Source organism: Trachinotus anak, unplaced genomic scaffold (genome assembly GCF_046630095.1).
Source record: "Trachinotus anak isolate AG129_WGS33_773 ecotype Australia unplaced genomic scaffold, CSIRO_AGI_Tana_v1 ptg000023l, whole genome shotgun sequence".
Lineage (NCBI taxonomy): Eukaryota > Metazoa > Chordata > Actinopteri > Carangiformes > Carangidae > Trachinotus > Trachinotus anak.
Window position 1 is genome coordinate 3,322,347 of NW_027273874.1, and position 19,265 is coordinate 3,341,611.

At 41.3% G+C, this 19,265-nt stretch overlaps 2 protein-coding genes across 4 annotated transcripts; one reads left to right on the forward strand and one right to left on the reverse strand.

Moving 5' to 3' along the window:
- Positions 1-394: 394 nt before the first annotated feature.
- Positions 395-7,408, forward strand: LOC139606695 (uncharacterized). Of its 2 annotated transcripts, XM_071458971.1 has the most exons (8): positions 395-610; positions 808-928; positions 2,200-2,369; positions 2,534-2,712; positions 2,819-2,981; positions 3,893-4,017; positions 4,124-4,477; positions 5,723-7,408. In XM_071458971.1, the coding sequence occupies exons 1-7, from the start codon at positions 532-534 to the stop codon at positions 4,430-4,432; spliced, it is 1,146 nt and encodes a 381-aa protein (XP_071315072.1). In that variant the 5' UTR covers positions 395-531; the 3' UTR covers positions 4,433-4,477; positions 5,723-7,408. The 2 variants fall into 2 exon arrangements, with proteins under 2 accessions (XP_071315072.1, XP_071315071.1); XM_071458970.1 differs by having other exon boundaries at positions 396-610; positions 4,124-7,408.
- Positions 7,391-19,259, reverse strand: pik3c3 (phosphatidylinositol 3-kinase, catalytic subunit type 3). Of its 2 annotated transcripts, XM_071458961.1 has the most exons (26): positions 18,851-19,259; positions 17,394-17,582; positions 16,956-17,099; positions 16,656-16,785; positions 16,423-16,449; positions 15,338-15,424; positions 14,614-14,709; positions 14,422-14,493; positions 14,190-14,294; positions 13,737-13,829; positions 13,426-13,611; positions 12,989-13,119; positions 12,405-12,486; positions 12,210-12,277; positions 12,000-12,105; positions 11,762-11,878; positions 11,405-11,536; positions 10,957-11,085; positions 10,730-10,799; positions 10,472-10,536; positions 10,312-10,396; positions 10,129-10,203; positions 9,869-10,037; positions 9,175-9,265; positions 8,714-8,839; positions 7,391-7,697 (listed from the first exon to the last, which is right to left on the reverse strand). In XM_071458961.1, exons 1-26 carry the CDS (start codon positions 18,913-18,915, stop codon positions 7,683-7,685), a joined length of 2,655 nt encoding a protein of 884 aa, XP_071315062.1. In that variant the 5' UTR covers positions 18,916-19,259; the 3' UTR covers positions 7,391-7,682. The 2 variants fall into 2 exon arrangements, with proteins under 2 accessions (XP_071315062.1, XP_071315063.1); XM_071458962.1 differs by lacking the exon at positions 16,423-16,449 and having other exon boundaries at positions 18,851-19,257.
- Positions 19,260-19,265: the final 6 nt, after the last annotated feature.

The following is a 19,265-nucleotide window of genomic DNA, read 5'->3' on the forward strand; positions in this document are numbered from 1 at the left end:
TGGGTATGGAAATACAGACACACACACCAAAAAAAAAAAAAAAAAAAAGATGAGACCAAAATCAGCATCATAGTTTTCTGCGTGGTCAAGGTTTAAAATCCCAGTCGTTTGAAACTTTTGAAGAACGAGAAAAAACTGTGGAGTTTGGTGAGTTTAATGAGCCCAGGAGCAGCAACGCCCCTTTTTTAATCTCTTTTTTTGAATGATCACATAACTTTATCTTCTGCCTCTAACTATTTCAGTCTCTCATTTTTTTTCTTGCTCTCCTCTTTAAGTAGATTACAGCCTTTCCTCTCTCTTACAAAATCAGCAGCCTTCAATTAAATCCTTATCTCTCTCCTCCCCTTCCACCTCCCTGGCGACTCCACTCTATCACTCTCCCCCGCAGCTCACTCCATGTGCTCCTCACTGTGTCTTTCACAGGTGTATCTGTGCTGCTTCGTAGGGAGTGGGCAGCCTCCTGTGCTGCGCAGGCTGCTGTTGAGACCATCACAGTCTTGCCCGCTTGATCCGGAGGTCAACTAAGTTGCCATGGAGACGTCAGGTGTAACCACGGGTTGGATGAGGGCACCAGCGGGGTTGTGTGTTGTGGTCGTGCTGCTCATTAATGGTGAGTACTGCGGTGAATGTAACATTAAAGTGTTATTGTCTTTCCCTCTGTGGTTGTGTTGCTCCAAGTCATTCTCTCCTCTGTGGGGCCTCCATGATGCAAGTGCTAACAATGTTGTGACAATTAGACTTAGCAGGTCATTGAGTATCTGTGTGAGTGTACTATTTTGGTTTGCGGGTTTCGTGCAATCTCCCCAGGGTCGACTGGGTTAGTCTGTTACACTGCGGTGGAATCACTGGACTTAGGCTGCCTCCTGCGGTGGGATTGTCCCTATGCCAGTCCTAATACCACCTACACTGTGCAGACAAAGACGCAGGGGTAAGTCTGTGTGTGTGTGTGTGTGTGTGTGTGTGTGTGTGTGTGTCTGTATGAGAGCAAGCGCGAGAGACAACTACTTCACGTAGAGAAGCAAACACAGTTTAATTCCCTCAAGTGTAGGTTTTGTATTTTATTTATTTCTAAGTCCTTGTTACCACATTTATTTTTTTTACTATTTTATCAAAACTTATAGTTACTACACCATACCAGAATAAATAGTATTTGCTCCCCTTTTTTTTTTTTTTTTTTTTTTAAACATTTTTCCTGATTCTTTGTGTGTAGTAGATACATAAAATTGATTTTCCTGCATGACATCAGTGATTTATTGACACTGTTATACTGGACATTTCAAAGAGGTTTAGTAAATATGTGCACTACTGTAGATCAGGCAAGGAGCACAATGTGATCTTAATTTAGGAAGGAAAATAAATGGGATACACAAGAAAAATATACATTTGACAAACTACTAATTAAGACAAATCTGTATAAAAGTTAAGATCAGAATATGAAACTTTATAACGATGACATGAGATGATGTAGAGATGGAGATGACAGAGCACTATTATGCAAAAAATAATACTGCAATACAAATGTTATTTTGAAAGGCAAGTCTATAAAAAATGTCTTCAAAAGCCAAATTTATCACTAATCACCAAGCCCTGCTGTTTATTCTGTACATCTCCGTGAGCTTATGATATACACAGTGTTTCTGCACTGTGTATGTTATAAAGGGCATGAAAACTGTCCAGGCTGAGTGAAATGGAACAAATGACCAAAGCATTCACTTCATTCTTGTCTATGTTTGGAAATGTCTAAAAAAGAAAGGAGGCTGATGATTTCCATTCCTGGGAACAAATGTTTAAAAAAAACCCTTTTTGTTTGGTTTTAATACCTCACACCAGCACATGATTTATAGATGTGAGGAAGAATTTACAGTAATAGAATATGGACGGCAAAGTTATCATTTATCTATAAAAGGAAAATCTTACAATGTAGATGAGGAAAATCGAGCTGTGTAACAGAAAAGAGGGATCCTTTTCATTTCAATCTAGATGGTAAATCTGAAAACAGAACAAGGAGAACTTTATTATTAATAGTGTTAAATATAAAGTTCTGAAACCATCCCACATGGTTTCTCCTCCTGAAGGTTGTAAACTGACAAAAGCTGCAGTGGCATGAACGAACACAGGTTTTAATAGAATAGAACGAGCAGGGCAATAAGGAAAAGAAAACAGTGAACTAAATAATATAAATATGTGCCTGTGTTGCAGGGACCCCTGGCAGGATGTATCCTGGTGTGTTTGGATCTCGTCCCGCAGCTGTGACGTCTCTCGGGCCTTCTCAGACTTCGAGCTCTACAACATGATTCGTCTGGGCGTCCACCTCAGCCCCAGCTCCACCGTCTGGATGAAACCACGCAAGTTCGACTACAGTGACCTCAGTCAGTGACAATCTGTGGCTTCTGTAACTCTGTTTGCTTTGAAACTGCTGCTTTTCAAAAGTTTTTACCTGCTTTAATGAGTAGTATGATAGAGTGGGTGTCGCCATGTTATTAGTGCTGGGATTTAGAGTAATTAACAGCTCCTCTCTCCTCTGCCCACCCAGAATTCAGCCCTCCCTCCGTCTCAGTCTCTGTGGAGGATGAGCAGCTGCTGGTGAAGGTGCAGTTCCCCTGTGCTGCCAACAGGAGGTGCTCTCTGGAGAGGTGCTGTCCCATCTCTGAACTGATTGACCCCTGGACAACAGTGACTGTGTACAACAAGCTCAATCGCTCAGAATACCAGGTCTAACAGGCTTTGTTTTTACCTGGCAATGTTTATTTTTTTTTGGTTCTCAGTGAATTGTTTCTGGCTTTCTTTTGGAGGAGACCCGTGTTTTGTGTTCTTGCAGAGCCGTACAGTTTGGACCCAGGAGGTGGTCTCCTTTGTGGAGTTCTCTGGTTTGTCTCCGGGTCAGAACTACTGTGCTGTGGCCAACTTCTCCTTCCCAACCTTTTCCATGGCCGCTTCGCCGAAGTCTGCCCCTCAGTGTGTCGAGATAGTCTCAAAATCAGGTGTGAAGAGGACTAAAGATAAGTCCAGTGTTCACTTTTGAAGCTTGAGGGACTTAAATCACATTGTGACTTTTAGCATTTACCTGATGCACCTTTAAATTCGGCTATTCCCCGGCCCATTTTGTTACTTTCCAATCGTGACTCACTGTAGCCTCCAATCTGTCCTGAGGACGTAGCACTGCTCAGAGGGTGTATTACAACATCTTGTCTTGTAAACGCAACGATGGCCGAAGCTCTTGTCAAGTAACAATCACTACCACCTGCTCTAGGCAAAAAACTACGTTTGTTGGCAGAGAAAATTTACAATAGTCCCTTCAAGGCCAAGCATTGCAAGTTAATTTGCACAGCACCTTTCAACAACAAGTCTGCTGAAGTGCCTTACTGACTTAAAAGGCATTAAGATATTAAAGAAACACAAGGCAATATAAAAAGACAAATTAGATTGAGCAAGTAAAATAAAATGGGTGATAAAAACAAGATATAATTGAATAAAACCAGGACAAAAGAGTGAAGCAGAGCTCAGGTTTTCTGAGGTTATTTCAGACTGCTTCTTCTCCAGCTTTAGTTTTGACTCTGGGTACAATAAACAGATCTGTCCCCAATGATCTAGAAGGTACTGACTGTTTAGAACCTGTCTTCTTTTAAGGGGTTATAAGATTAAAAAAAAGACAAAATAAACAAAACAGGGTTAATTGGTCATGGTCCAGTTCAGAGGACCTTTCAGGAAACTGTCACTACCGTCTCTGTCTGTCCCAGACCTAATCCTTGTCTTACAACAGACTCCAACATAAATCTCCTGCTGGCAGCTCGGCTCATTCTGCAGCCTCACTGTTGACTCACTTGTTTATTGCTGCTGTAAAATTAAATTGCTTTGTACCTTTGTGAAACCTGTATGTGTTTACTTTCCACAGGGCTGCTGCCTGTGCTGGGTCTGGGAGTCGTGCTGGCTTCTCTGCTCCTCGTCCCATTTCTCATCGCGTTTCTGAAAAAAACAAGACGAGCTGCACCAACCATTGAAAGTCAACCCAAGACACCGGTATGCTTTATTCTGTCATATTTCATATTTCTCTTTCTTTATATTACACTGCCTGTTGCACAACAGATGTTTCCAGATGAAGTATTCTCGTCTTTCTTTCATTAAGGCATCTCTTCACGATCCAGTCTCTTTGGTCCCTCTGTCCCTGGTCCCAGTCGACCCTTGTGACATCCACTTGGAAATCCCTGATGACCATGTCTCCATTGAGTCCTCCTCCAGTGTCAGCTCCAACCAGGACCAGACTTCAACCTTGGGAAACACTTGCAATCCTCTCCATCATGAATCCAGCTCTGGTGCAGTGTACTGGGACAGTGGAGGGATGGAGCTGGAGCTGGAGCAAGGCCTGGACTCTGGCATCAGCATCCCGCATGTGTCTCAGTCCTCTGAGGAGGCATGTGCGACAAATGGAGACTGATACTAAAAGATCGAATCATCTCATCATGAGCGTTGCTCTGCAAAGGTAGGTAACGGGGGGCAGGTCGTGTTCTTGTTCAGAATTACTTAAAGGAGCCAGTTGAGGTGGTTCAGGGATCTAAAAACCCAAACCCAAACAAACCCAGAACCCAGTTTCATATCCCAACCTGCTGGGAATGCCTTAGGATTCCCCAGGAAGAGCTGCCGGACGGGGCTAGGGTGAAGGCTGTATGGGCTGCCTTAGCCTGCTGCCACAAGCATCAAGAAAGTGGCAGAAAATGAATTCCCCTTTGAAAAATGCCTCAGAAACAAAAAAAACTGTCTCATATTTTATGTAAGGAAATAATGTGAGATACCTGGCTTAACTAAATGTGAACAGCTGTAGTCTTGCAGCAGCTCTATATTAATACTAGTCTTTCCAAAACAGAGCGCGACTAACAGAAAATTAACTCTACATAGAGTTTTATTGGTTTTCTTTGCCTTATGTGATGATAACTGGAATACTTGTGGGTTTCGGAGTATTATTCAGACAAAATAAGCAATGTAAAGACTTTATGTTGGGCTTCAAGAGACTGCAACATTCATTTCTTTCTGTTTTTATTGAGCAATGATAATGAAGCGAAAATGAAAATCATCCCCCTAAAGCTCAAAAGCCCACTGTGATGAAGTACCTTTGAGAAAGTGAAAAAGTGAATTCCCTCCAGCTCTGAGTGCTGTTCTTTACCTGACCTTGACCTCTGACCTTTCGTTCCTCTGCATCATTAGACAGCACATTGTAGAGAGAGGGGGAGAGCAGAATGTGTGACAAAGGTCATGAACCAGAAACTGATGAGCACGTGGGCCGTCAGAGGACCTCTGACACTGCATGAAGGGATTAAAAATGTGGCTCCCAATTTAAACATATAAGTACATTTCTGTGGCTCTGACCTCTGGTCAGAGTCTGATATGAGTCAGAGTGCTGCATGGAGCTGGTCAGAGAATTGACTGCTGAGTGAGACGTACCAATGAAGCAGAAATGGTTTATCCGACGCGTCCAAGAGGAGCTGTTTTTCTGTGTATGTACACGTTCACAGATTCGGTGAAAAATCTAAATCTGGTTGTGGTTCTTTGCCCCCTGCCTTTCTGTGCTGAGGTCCAGTGTCACTCAACAGGCCAGTCCAAACCATAAACTTCATAAACAAGAACTAAGAAAACTTCTGACCCCTTCATGCTGCTTTCTCCCCCCACCAAAGTGATAACAAAGGGTAGTTGTTCCTGTCATTCACTGCTCTGAAATGTTTCTGACTCACAGTTGCCCCGTCGGAGCTTCGCTGCCTCTTGACACCACATTCTGCCTCCTGCATGAAAAACCAGGAACATCTTGACATCTCGCTTTTTTTTTTGCCTTCTGTTTTGCTGGTGTTGCATTCTTTCCGCAACATTGGGGAGCCTTGGAGGTTTGGCCATCCAGCATTGTTTGTCTCCCCTTCTACCTTTTCCAGAGTCCACAGAGACCTGGGGGGTTGTCCAAAGCTCCACGCACAAGCCAGTGGCATGTCTTTTATTAATAAACACAGTGCTTACGTCGTGGAGAGATGATTAATGTATGAAGCAAAAAGTTGGCTCTTGTGACTGAGCACCTGACTACACAACAGTGGAGCTGCTGTTCTCTCCAGCATCCAGAAGCAGGACACAGTTGACTTTTTTTATTTTTCTTTTCTGCTTTTTGCAGCAACTTTTCTGAACATCTCTTCTGAGATGGATTTATTTTTGTTTGTTCTCTGGTTGTATGCGTTGGTGTGCACTGTCCTGTAGAGCGAACAGCAGTGTGTTACAACACAGCTCATTTCTAAGGCTTGTATCATCATTATTATTATTTTATTTTATTTTTTTTATTATTTTTTTTAGTTTTGTGCTTACAACAAATTTTATATTAATGATATGATGGCGGATGTTTACAAATTATATTCATAACCAAAACTTTCATTATCTCACTTCAGAATTCTAGGGGTATCACTGTTATCAAACCATGTTTCTCTTATGTGTTGGTATGAGATTGAAAACACAAATTTAAGGCTAAAAAAAGGTGCAAAAAAAAGGTGACTCACAGTTGAAGTGGGCTCTTGTTCACAATACCCTTTTATCTATATTGCTGAAGTCAGGTTTTCATGTTTCTGCATTTTGATGCCTTATAGGATGAGACTCCATTTTTTTCAAGCCTGTCCTGAAAGCATACTCATGTACAATATATAGTAGTATGTACAGTATATGCACAGTTTTTCCAGTACAAAGTGGTCCTGACCATTTTAGTATTGTAACCAGATAGACTTAGAAGAAATCTGATCTTCCCTTTAATAAATATCCTGCACTATGACCCATCAGTCCTGCTTTCCAAAGCCTGCTCTGCGATGTTCAAGGGGACATTTCATCAGGTATTTAGAGTTTTGGAAATTTCATATTCATTCCCATATTAGCTAACAGTTTCCCTCCCAAAGTAACTGAAGTGGTATAGTTTTCTATCATAAGAGTTTGGATTATTTTGTGCTGCATTTAAGATATGAAATCAATCACTAGTCAAAGCTGATGTATATTCCAGACATGTAGACAGTGTTGGCATCAATTAAGAGTTTTTCTTATTTTAATCAGCAGCTGTATATTACACCAGAGAAACAGCCCACTCATCAGAACAGATGTATATCTGGTTCTTACATCACATGCACTGGCTTTTCTTTCACGTCTTTCTGTGTCTGGCAGGAATTGCTTAGTCACTCACTCGGTGACTCACTGACCCTCTGGGGGTTCAGCTTTGTTTCTACCCCCAGCGTCGACAGTGTGACCATCCACAGATGGTGTGCAATGCTCAATTAAGAAACATGTTGCGCGCCATAAATGCTGCATAGCAGCACTTTTTTTGGGTTACGATGATGAAAAATACACACTGCTTTAGAAATACACTTGAGTAAAAACCGCAGGCGGACAGTTTTAGTTGTATCAACAGTCTTTTATTTGGCCGTACATTTCATTCATTTATTTAATAATTAATATACATGTTATATACATAAGCAAACAAAGACATCCTCGTCCTTGTTTAGCCATCTTGCAGTAATGGTTGGCAGTGCATTCTTGGCCTTTTTAACAGTGTCATTGGGTTTCTTTGCTTCGTCCTCTCACACACGCACACATACAGAGGATCAGTCGGGTCAGAGCCGTGTGATCAAATGTTCGTTCTGCAAAAGTTTGATCCAGTTCATCCTTGTTTCAGAAGTTTCTGCTCATCTGCGCCAGTACTGAGAAGAGACCAGAAAGTTGCTTAGACTTACAGTGATAGTTAAACAATTTGGGAAATACACTAATTTCTTGCTAAAAGGTAGATGAGTTGATTACGGGAGCCATGAAACACAAGTGGAATTTTTTTATTTCATCTGTAAGAACAACCCTGAGAAACATGTGATTTCTATTTCATTTCTGGCAAGAAAAAAAAATATTTTGGGGGTTGTTTTCACAAAAAATGTTTCTACAAAGAAGATAATTTTTTGTCAGGATTTTTCTTGGAAAATTTTCACAAAAACATTTTATGAGAAATTGTGGAAAAAAACATTTTCATTTTTTTTCAAAATTGTTTTCTTTCTCTACATGATTTTCACAAAAGATGAAAACATTTTTTTTTCTCTACAAAGAATTTTTTTGTCAGGATTTTACTTAAGTGTAAAAAAAAAACACACATTTTGTGTAAACAAATGTGGGGAAAAAATGAAATTGCATTTCTTCCCCACATTTGTTTTAACAAAAGATGAAAAAAGAAAAAAAATTTGTGAAAAAAAAAAAAAAACAATTTCTACAAAGAGAATGTCAAGGATTTTTCTTAAAAAAAAAAAAAATATATATATATATATATATATATATATATATATATATATATATATATATATATATATATATGTAGTTGTTTTCTCTAAAAGATTTCAAATTTTTTTTTTTTTTTTTTACTTTTTAAAAAACACTTGCAGGAGTTAGTGATGCATGTTTCAGCCTGCTAACAGTACATTTTTTATCACTACTGCTGAACAGTTTCCAAAGTTCCTACATTGATAATTGTGTTTTTATACTTTTCTTTCACTGGCTTAGCTGTATTTACTGAGTTCTGTTATTATCATGTGGTAATCTTACTCATTGGTGATGTCGAGATTTTAAAAATTTTGTCAGCTCTGATCATGTTACAAAATCCTGAAGAGAAACTAGGAGCATGAAATGAAATGATGTGAATTTAAAAGTTTCTTGTAATGAAAACGATGCAGTCCCTCACCTGGGCAAACTTGTGTATCTGCTCGACCACAGCAGCAAACAGAGCGCCCACACTCTCATCAATCAGACTCTGCATGTAATGAACCGCCTCCTCATCTGACAAGTCCAGTCGAAACTTGTCCTGCACCTGGAGGCAAAATGTAAACAATGTAAATGTCACTTATCATTTTACTGGGTAACTTTGCACTGTGGCAGCTCTACGTGAAAATAAGAGACAATGTTTAAAACCATTAATTCACAGATATATAACAGTGGCCATAACTAACAGATTTTCATCTCTAACTATTTGAAGTTGCTCTCAATATGCCTGGATTTTAACAAATGCTGTAACAGAAAAAATGTGAATTTTGACAAAATAATAATAAAAAAAGTCCTGTTTAAACTATGTGGGATGTTAATTCGTTCAGAGTCAGAGTGCCCCACCACCCGTTTCTATTCAGTTAAAGGTAACAACAAACGTACCTTCTTTACAGTCTTGTCAGGCTCCAGAGCGATGTCAGGAATATTGGCGTCCACCATGAGAGAGAACAGATTCAGGATCAGGTTGGAGTATCTGAAGAAATGGAGGGAGAAAGGATGTTTTACCTCTGTGGTTTAATATGTGCAGTGTTATTCAGCTTCCCTGTGAAAGGGCCTTTCCTGGGATTTACTGGTGGTTTGATTTGTTCAAGTCCATTAAATGCAAATAGCTTTTACTTCCCATAACTGTTTTTAGGCTGATTCCAGCCTCTGATTTTAGTTTAGGTCAGTGACGCACCAAAATAAGAGACTTAACATAGTTTGAAATTAATCCATCACATTTAGTGACCTTTATTTAACTATGTCAGAGCCTAACCCTAAGCCCCTGTGTAAACTAAAGAAATAGTCCACATTTTCAACATCATTACCACATGATGTGGCAGATGTTTACTGTGACTAATTCTTAATCTCAAGCTAGTTTAAAGTCTCTGCAAGATTGTTTCACGCTCTAATTACATAATTTGACAGCAGCAACTGCATTAAAGACAGGAAAGCAATGTATATGTGGTGGTAAAGTAAAAATAAGTTGGCTCCCTTAAACCCGCAATCAAAGTCTTGGTGCACACTCAGTTTGAGACTAGTTATGATTCCTCAGTAAGAAAATATATGACAGGAGTGTGTGTGTCTGAACTCCCACCTCCTGAGGTGCAGGAAGGCGGTGTAGCACTGCTTCCTGAACTCCTGGTACTGCTCGCTCTGCATGCCTCCCATCCCCTCCACCATCTCTTTACTCAGCTTCATGGGTGGAGGCAGCGGTTTGGGGTCTCTGCCCAGGATGTAGCCGAAGTCGATGTGGAAGAGCTTCCCTGGAGGGAGGAGGGAATATTCTTAAGAACTGTTCAGTAAACTTGTTTGTTGATTCTACAGAACATGAGAGAATCAACATGTTTGCCTCACCAGTCTTTGTCAGCAGCAGATTGTCTAGATGTCTGTCTCCTACTCCCAGGATGTACGTGATGACACAGTAACCAGCTGGAAGGACACGGCGAGAGACATCAGATCATTTCACGAGCTCTGCAGGTAGAGCGAACCAACAGGCTGAGCACAGATCTGTTAAAACTGACAACAACACTATCTCACCACAGCTCTTGACGTAGGTGTCCATCACCTCGGAGCTGATGCCATACGGTCCTTTTTCACTCGGTGCGTGCTTCCTGAAGAAGCTCTGTTGAAACAAATGATGTAAGCAAAAGGACAGAGTATTTTATCTGTCAGTTACCTGAAGACAGAGACCGCTCACCTGGATGTTGCCTTCAGTAGCCAGGACTTCAGCAACTGGAACAGACTGGACAAACTGCATAAAACCTAAAAGAAGAAAAGTTTTATTTTTGCTTTTTTTCCAAGTACTTTTTATGTTTTTTCCTCATTAGTGACTAAAACTTGCAGTTTCTTTCCTTAACAAAAATATTTCAATGGGACTAGCATATAAATTCTATTTTACTGTATTTATTCTGTATAAGAGGAGCCTGTTTTCTACCAGAGTAACGAGTGATCTTACCGTGCTTGGTGCTGGTGGCCAAAACTTTGTAAGGTGTCAACTTCAGGTCCAGATTCTCTTTTCTCAGGAGCTGAAGACAAAATACACAGAGTATTTATCCAAAATCACAGCAGCTGCATGGTCAAAAACTATTGCCTGTTAAAGTATTTTTTTTTATAGTAGAAAAGAAACCAAAAGAGATCACTAACTAATCACAAACCTGTACACCAACATAAAAGTAATCTTACTTTGTCCATCAGTGAGATGATCTGCAGGATGAGCTGGTCCTGTCTCAGGTCGTCTCCATGTTTGAAGATGACTGGGTACATGGCTCCATCCTCAGCCTTGAAGATCAGCTTGGCTGGCATCAGAGCACTCTGACACACACACAGTCACACACAAGCATGAACAATGTGTCACACAGATGACGGTTTTAGTCGAGACAAACCAGGGGAAGCTGAATCTTACTGAAGATGAAAACAGGCATTCGACAATGAAAATGTCTTTTCCAATCTTCCAATAATGACAGAACAAATGAAGACGCAGCTGCAATCTGTCTTTTATGCCTTTAATACAACACAAAGCTCTGAGAACCATCAGACCTACAGGTTAAGAAGTGTACCACTGCTCTGAATGACATGGTTGCCTCTGTATTTAAGGATCGCTCAGTCGTAGAAGTGATGAGGTTTCCTGTACCTTAAAGAGTGTAGCTGTCTCAGGGACGATGCCTCTGATCTTGATCTGAGGCTCCAGAGGAAGAGGGATTGGTTCGATCTCTGAGAGATTCACCTTCTCGTTGTCAGCGAGCAGAGCCTGCAGCCGCTCCGTCTGCACACACACAGGGAGGGACGCTGATGTCAACACAACTCGGCAGCATCAGTGTGTCAAGACCAACCAGAGTCAATGAAATGTTTGTGTTTGAATAAGTGGTACAAACCCCTTTATAAAAGATGTTACAGAAACATTTGCTAATTTATTGAAACTAAATATTAGAAGGCTGTAACTTGCTGTAACATGTGAATGTGATTCTGTTTGCATGGGTTCTGTTATTACCTTCTTCTTGCGATTTCCGCTCTCCCTTTGCACGGCTTTCATCAGCTGCACCAGTCTGTCCACGAATGTCTGCTGAGCGGCCAACAGCGACCGCATCACCCTCACACTCTTATCACCCTGTAGGCAGGAAAAAGTGTGAATATTAGAAGTTGGAGGCGAGACAGAGAGAGACGGAGATGAGGATAATAAAGTCAGTTTGATATGAAATGCTGCTGTAACGCAGACGATAGTATCAGACCTTGAGTAAAGCCTGACTGAACCTCCTCATGACGTTCAGGTACATCTCGTGGGTCTTGGGATCTCTCTGCTGAGTGTCCTGATCCTCACACTCCACAATCACATACCTGAGAGATGCACAAACACAAACACATTCTCAGTAGTAAAAAAAAAAAAACACTAAGCTGCTTGTGTTCTTCCATCAGAAGAAAAAACACTGAACTGTACTCACCAGTATAAGTAGTTGGCAAGCGTAGAGTTCTTGCAGGCACGGGAGATGAGGAACGTACACAGATCTTGCTACAAAGAGACAAACACAGTGTTGTGTTTCATCGCACCCTCATCACAACACAAATAACACTTCATGAATTGGTGCGTCTCCATCTGCCGTGAAGGGATTTACAGATTAATACTGCATCCCCCTTACCTCCAGATTCTCGCTGTCAGCTCCTTCCTTGCCTTTCTGTGGAGCAGAGGTGGGTCCAGATGTGCCAGACAGAATCTGGGAACTACCCAAAGACAGAAAAGGAACCAGGATTGATTAAAAAGAGAACATGGTGTCTAAAAACATAAATAAGCTTGTCCTCAAATTGACAGGACAGTTTCAGCCTGTGAAGGTCATTACTATTTTTATTTTTAGGTCATCACGGTTGCAGATTTTCAGCTCTGTGCATCCAGCTGACAGCCCAAGATTCTGGCCAGAGCTGTGGTTCTGCCAGTAAAATCACAACACCCCATGAGTTCATTATGGTTTCTGAAAGAACAATAATCAAATTCTGCAAAGCAGCAAATACTCTCCCGACCAGTGAGGATGTCTGACATAAATTTAGATCCAGCTAGTTGAAAACAAAAATTGCGTGGGAGGTAGAACAAAAGTTTCAGGCCCCTCAGGTACATTTTTAGCAACTGACCACAAGAGAACCTCCACATGTGCCTTCCTTCTGTCAAAGCTGCTTGTAGTGTTAATGATCCACAGCCAGAGTAGCTGTTACTTTTAATCCAAGTACCGACCTGTCCAGTGTGGAGTCATCTGAAAGTCCCTGGCTGTCTCTCTTGCTGCCTGGTTCCAGGCCTCCCTGAATATCACTGAAGTTCTCATATTTGAGCGCCTGGACCAGCTGGAGAAGATACATCAGCAGGTCCTAGAGAGGAGAAATGCAAGTAATTATAATGATGGAAGTACAACAAAATATTTTCCATTTCCAGTGAAGCTCAGATTTATTCCTAAGTCACTCTCACTTTCTTCTGTTAAAGTATATGAATTTAAAAAGTACTGAAGTCTTTAATTTATGCTTTTTGTGGGTTAAGTTAAGGTTTTAAGACCAAACCCACTCACAAAACACAGTTATTGAGAGAATGAAAACTTTTATTCATGCAGACTGACCCATCATCATCCACCCCACGCACGAACACTCTCCTCCTGACCCCTCTCGGCCATCAACGCCTACCTCATCGTCCGCCTGCTGCAGCCGCGCCACGGCATAGCGTCTGACCGTCGGGTTGGTGAACTGGGAGGACAGCAGCTCCAGGGAGTCTTCCACATCCATGGGCCTCCACTTCCCCAGCAGCTCTAGAGCCTGCTTGGCCTCCTGGGGCAGATCCCAGTTCACACACTTGAGGAACTTTGTTAATGCCTGCAGCAAGAGGAGGAGGAAGCGTTCACTGTGTGCAAGATCAGGTTCTAGGATATTGTCAGAATACGTGAGGTTTGGAGTCATGTAGCGTTGGATATGACAGAAGAAACTACCAAGACACCCACCTTCTCCTGTGTGGTGAGGTAGTATCTGAACTTCCACACCAGGTCCTGCTCTTCAGAGCTCAGCTGCTTGGTTGGAGGGTAGCTCACGATGATCTGTTGGCGCACACAGACTGATCAGTTTCAGCAGACTTGATAGCAACAAACTGGGAGATGGCTGTCTAGAAAACATGTTCTGATATTCAGCTATAAAGGCAGGTCAAACATATCAAGCGTGTGACATTAGCAATAATTGCAATGTCTTAATTAAATATCTCACGTATAAGACAATTACTGATTTGCATGGAAAAGGGAAAAATGCTCCAGTGCTTGGAGTTCGCATAGGCTGAGTAACATTCAAGGCGTCTGTAAATAATAAGCCATCTCCTATTGAAAGATGTTGTATAAATAAACGTATTTTTGCTGGATTCAATTACATATAAATCCTGATTAAAAACAAGACTGCTGGTTGCTTACATTGAGCTGGTCACGTGTTGCAGCATTGGGCTTCAGGTCGTGATCTGAGGGCCCGCTGCGGAGGCTACGCGCCAGTTTGTGATGTTTGCTCTCAACCAGGTTCTCCTGTGAGGAAAAGTAAAGAAAACATACCGTAAAAAATATATTAGGGGTGAAACCGAGACCCAAAACCGTGATACAAAAAAATGTCCACGAAATTGTCAAAGTCAAATAGATGTCTTTGTCCTCTCACCATCCCCATCTGTGGGTCAGGAACTTTGACAATGTCGCAGCTGGTAAGAACAGGTGATGTGTCGTCTCCATCCTGAATGGGAGGCAAGTATGGAACATCAGTCAGCTGATACAATCCCCAGTGTTATAACACAGACAGCTGCCAGCTTTATGGATATAACTTGTTAATATGCACCTTGTTACATGGAAATACCTTTTCATAGTACACAATGCTGTACTCCTTATCATTTGTTTTGACACGGGGGAACTCCACCATGAGGTACATGAAGTTAGAGCTGCGTTTCTCACTCTGCAGAGAAACACACATGAAGAAAACTTTCACATTACAGGTCTCATTTTGTATAAAGGTAGATGTCCTTCTTTCTTTATTATAAATCAGGTCCAGGTTCTGTATGAATACTGTGAATGTATCAAAGTGCTCATACCACAGAGAAATACACACAGCCCATATTCAGAAACTAAGCTTTAAAATGAGCCGTCAGGACTTCTGTAACTTTGTGATGTCACAACAAAGCAGCCCAGGCCACCTGGACCCACCATCCAACCTTCCAGGATTTTTATCTGAGTGTTTACCTGAAATCTGTTTTATTTTTATTTGATCATTCAGAAGACAGTCAGCTAATTGGCTGATTGGCTAAACGACCTGTTGTCACTAGAGCTCCAGAGAGAAGTCTGAGAGAGGAGATGTAAAACTACACTGAGCTAATTTTTGGTGCTTAAAACCACAAATGTATCTTCTTATGGAGATAAACACTTCAAATACAACACTGGACAAGTGTAAAATGTGGGACCTTTAAACTCAAAAGGTGATAGATGATAAACATGTACTGTATATCAAGCGGATCTGATTCATAATTGTGTACAGACTATGAGCGTGTCTAAAACATATAAAAACAGACTCCATTAAACCATCTCACCTCGTTGATCATCTCGATCTCTCTGAAGGTCAGCCGGTCCAGCCAGTCCACCTTCACCATGTGGCCCTGTCGATGGGCCTTTGTCAGCTGCATGGACACACAGGGAGACAGATGGCAGGGGAGAAAGAGAACAAGGTTTACTAAAACACACACACACACACAAAAAGAAAAGTTTAAATACAGAGACTGAGGTTCTGTTGCAGCAGAACTGGTCACAGCATGATGGCTGGTGTGCAAACAGCTCGACCAATCATGCACAAACTCAGTGCCAGCAGCCAATCCAGCATCTCTGGTCACACACTCAGCAGCCAATCCGCTCATCAGTCAGTGTGGGTGCTGGGAATGTAAGCACACACTTGGCCATGAACAGGAAGCCCACAACTCAGCTGGTTAGAATTAGTATTCAATCTTTAAAACAACATATGAACTGGTAGCAGCCTAGAAACAACCTTAGACATATTAAGTCAACTCATATTCAGGATAAATAAAAAATGGAGGAATCAGTGAGCCTGTTTTAGGAACTAAATTAATTAAAAAAAAAAAAAACAAGCCAATAAAATTAGATGATGTGAAAATGGAATATACTCCCTGGTGCCCCCCTCTAAATATTCCAAAAAGCTGCAACAAGTTTACAAATAAGATTTTCTCGTGTTCACATAAAAATTAAATCCATGCACACACACTTCCACAAAATACACTAACATATGGCAACAGCAGAAAACTTAAAAACCAATGTGTGTGAGGTTTTCAAGAACACAGCCATACTCCTTGACCGACAGCAAGTGGTCACACCATAACCTGGGTCAAAATGTATTTGTAGGGGCTTATGCTACATACAGGACTTCCACACAGAACAAAACAAAGTGTTCAGGGATTTCATATAGGAAAGAAGTTCCTTTAACTTTCCTGACACAGTCTGATTTGTCCTAATGTGGTAAACCTCATGTAAGTGGTGTGTGATACAAGCGAAAAGAAGATACTGAGATTTACCTGCAAATACGTTTTGGCCAAGGCCTTGTTCACACACATACAGTACACAACACACATTCTGCATTGCCAACACTAACTCCTCCACTTGTACTCACATCACTGAGTACCTCCAGGTCAGGGCCCTGGAACAGATGATGGTTTAGACAGGGCTTTGCATCGGAGGGTTTCTGTCTTTATCCAACGCACACAATGTTTCCTTTTCACCCTCCATCCTACCTCTTTCCCTCATCCTTTCACTCCTTCCCCCTCCTTCTCCTCTCCTGCACCATTACACTTCTTTTTCTCTCCAATCCCTAACCCTGTTCTCCTGTTCACACACATATTGTACCTTGGCGAGCCTGCCCATCTGGTCCTCTGCCAGGCTGCTGCTGGTGCGTCCTGGTGTGGTGGTGGGCTCCCCTCCATCCCCCTCCACGCCCGGCCAAACCTTCAGGTCATGCATCCCTTGCCGGAACATACTAAAAGACGACAGGACAGGAGGAGGCGTTTCAAAGTTGCATATGAGCGTATTTGCACACTAAAAATGTCTGCTGCTGTGAGGTGAAGTAAAGGTTGATCTTTAAAGCAGTTAGCATAATGCAGGACATCTGTAACACAACCTAAAGTAATTGCACAAGGGTAAACTCACCCATATTTGCCAAACAGAGTGACAGTGGTGCCCCCCACGGGTACAGCTCTGCCAGGCCCATAGATGTCCCACACTGTGAGAGCCACCTGGGCACTTTGGGGAAGGTCTGGGTACTTGACTGGCAGCCGCAGCCATTCGTTCCAGCTGCGCAGGACAGAGAGAACCGAGAATAAAAGATAGAGGGTGTGAGAAGACAAAAAATGAAATGAAATGTAATTTTTCTATTATTGGAAAAATTGGAAATTGGGAAGTGAAACTTAAAAAAATCTACAATGCATTACTGTTTTTAAATTAAAACTTAATGAAATAAAACTTAATTGACAGAAAAGTGTAAAGAATAGATGAATGTGGAGACAAGAAGTTTTAGCTGGAGATTTACAAACTTCTCCCATAGCTGTGATCAGGAGAGAAAGCAGAAAGAGACAGACTGGAACTCACTTCCAACGTGTGCTAAACGCTTTATACGAGGTGCGAACAGGCAAGGCGAGAGGTTTTCCTTCAGCAAACACCTGACAGGTAACGTAGAGGTCTGAGCAGTTCTCTTGGTAGAGGCCAGAGAACCGCAGCATGGGGTCTTCAAGCAGCGCTTTGTAGCTCTTCTGCTCTCGTTTTCCTTCTAAACTGCCTCTGGAGGAGGAGAGAAGAGAAAGGAAGGGAGAAACAAACAGGTTGTTTGCTGATGTTACCAAGAGGGCAACAACTTGTCCTCTTACAAATAAATCAACATCTGGAGACTTTTTCATGGTAGGTTTGTGTGTATGCTTGTTTTTTTGGGGTTTTTTTACAGTGTCTTCCTTAAAGTTCATCTTTTATGGACTTTATGTTGATTTCATTTTCCAAACTGTTTTTATTTAAAACAAGATTGAGCTGATCAATCAATAATAAAATAACCATTAGCTGACATTCATGAAAACCGACTCTTAAGATTAGAGAACAACTGGCCACAGTTCACAGCTGCTCAATCAATTTAATCATCATTGTGCAATAATTAGACTCATGAGCTACACACATGATTATAATACAGGGACAATTGTGCTTTCAAATTTCTCATGCTGTCTGAGTCATGGGGGAGAGAGTAAACAACCCGATGACTGGGTCAGTCAGTTGATTTCAGTTTACCAGATGGTGAATTGACTGAATTCAGTTGATTTCTAGAGGGTATAAATATATTGCAACTCTAATAAGTAACTAATAAATGTAGTAATTTTGCTAAGAAATAAAAAATACCAATAATTTTTGGATGTACCTTCAAAAAATTAGGAGTTGCGTACTTTTCTTACAGCCTTAGCTCAGACAAGGGCTACAACTCAGTTTAGCATAAAGTGACAGCTTCAAAGTACAAGAGAAAAGCACGACATCATTTTATTTTAGTTTGAAAAATGACTTCACTGATACTATTAATTATTGATTTCTCTGAGTAACAGACGATTTGCTTCAGTACAAAGTCGGACTAACTTACTAGAAAAAATACAAACACCACACCAGGATTTGTAAAGGCACATTTGGTTAAAATCTGGTAGATAAACATTTTGTTATGGCAGCTCTAAATAGTTTAAAGCTTATTTTAAAGTCAGATAAATGTATGACTGTGAGACAGCTTTATACACACACATGACTTAAGACGACGTTACAGTGGCATACATGAATTTCCTGGGGACTTTGACCTTAAAGCAAGTCTGCACACTAAAATGCAACGATTTACGTTATAGGGACTTATAGTTCCCATAAGGAAGCAGAGTAGTGGGTCCCCGATTATACACAAACACACACACACACACACACACACACACACACACACACACACACACACACACACAACAAACATAGCAAGCATCCTGTCAAGTCACAAGATAGATTAGTTAGACCGCTTGCGGCGCATTAAGTTGTAAACTCACATCTTAAGTTGAACGTTGATGTCCAAGTCACAGCTGTAAACATAGTTGAATTTATCAGTGTCCATCTTTCGACGGGAAAACACTAAATTTTAACCAAAGACCTGAACATGAAATCCCGGACGGTTATGTGAGACTTTGCGAGCGGTTGGGTTCGCGACAAGGCCTCAGATCAGCACAAAACACTCCGCGGAACCAAGCTAACACACCGCCCACACGACAAGAGACGTTATCAGTCCGTACACGACTTTAAAAAGATCCCTTTGAGCGCCTGTATTCACGGTAAAGACATTATTTTGACGGCTGTCTTGCCGGGCATGATTTAGTGTTTTTGATAGCTACACAACAACACAGCAGCATCCGAAATATACATCCAGGCTAAAGTAGTTGATTGTGGCTGCAGTGCGGCTGAGAGGAC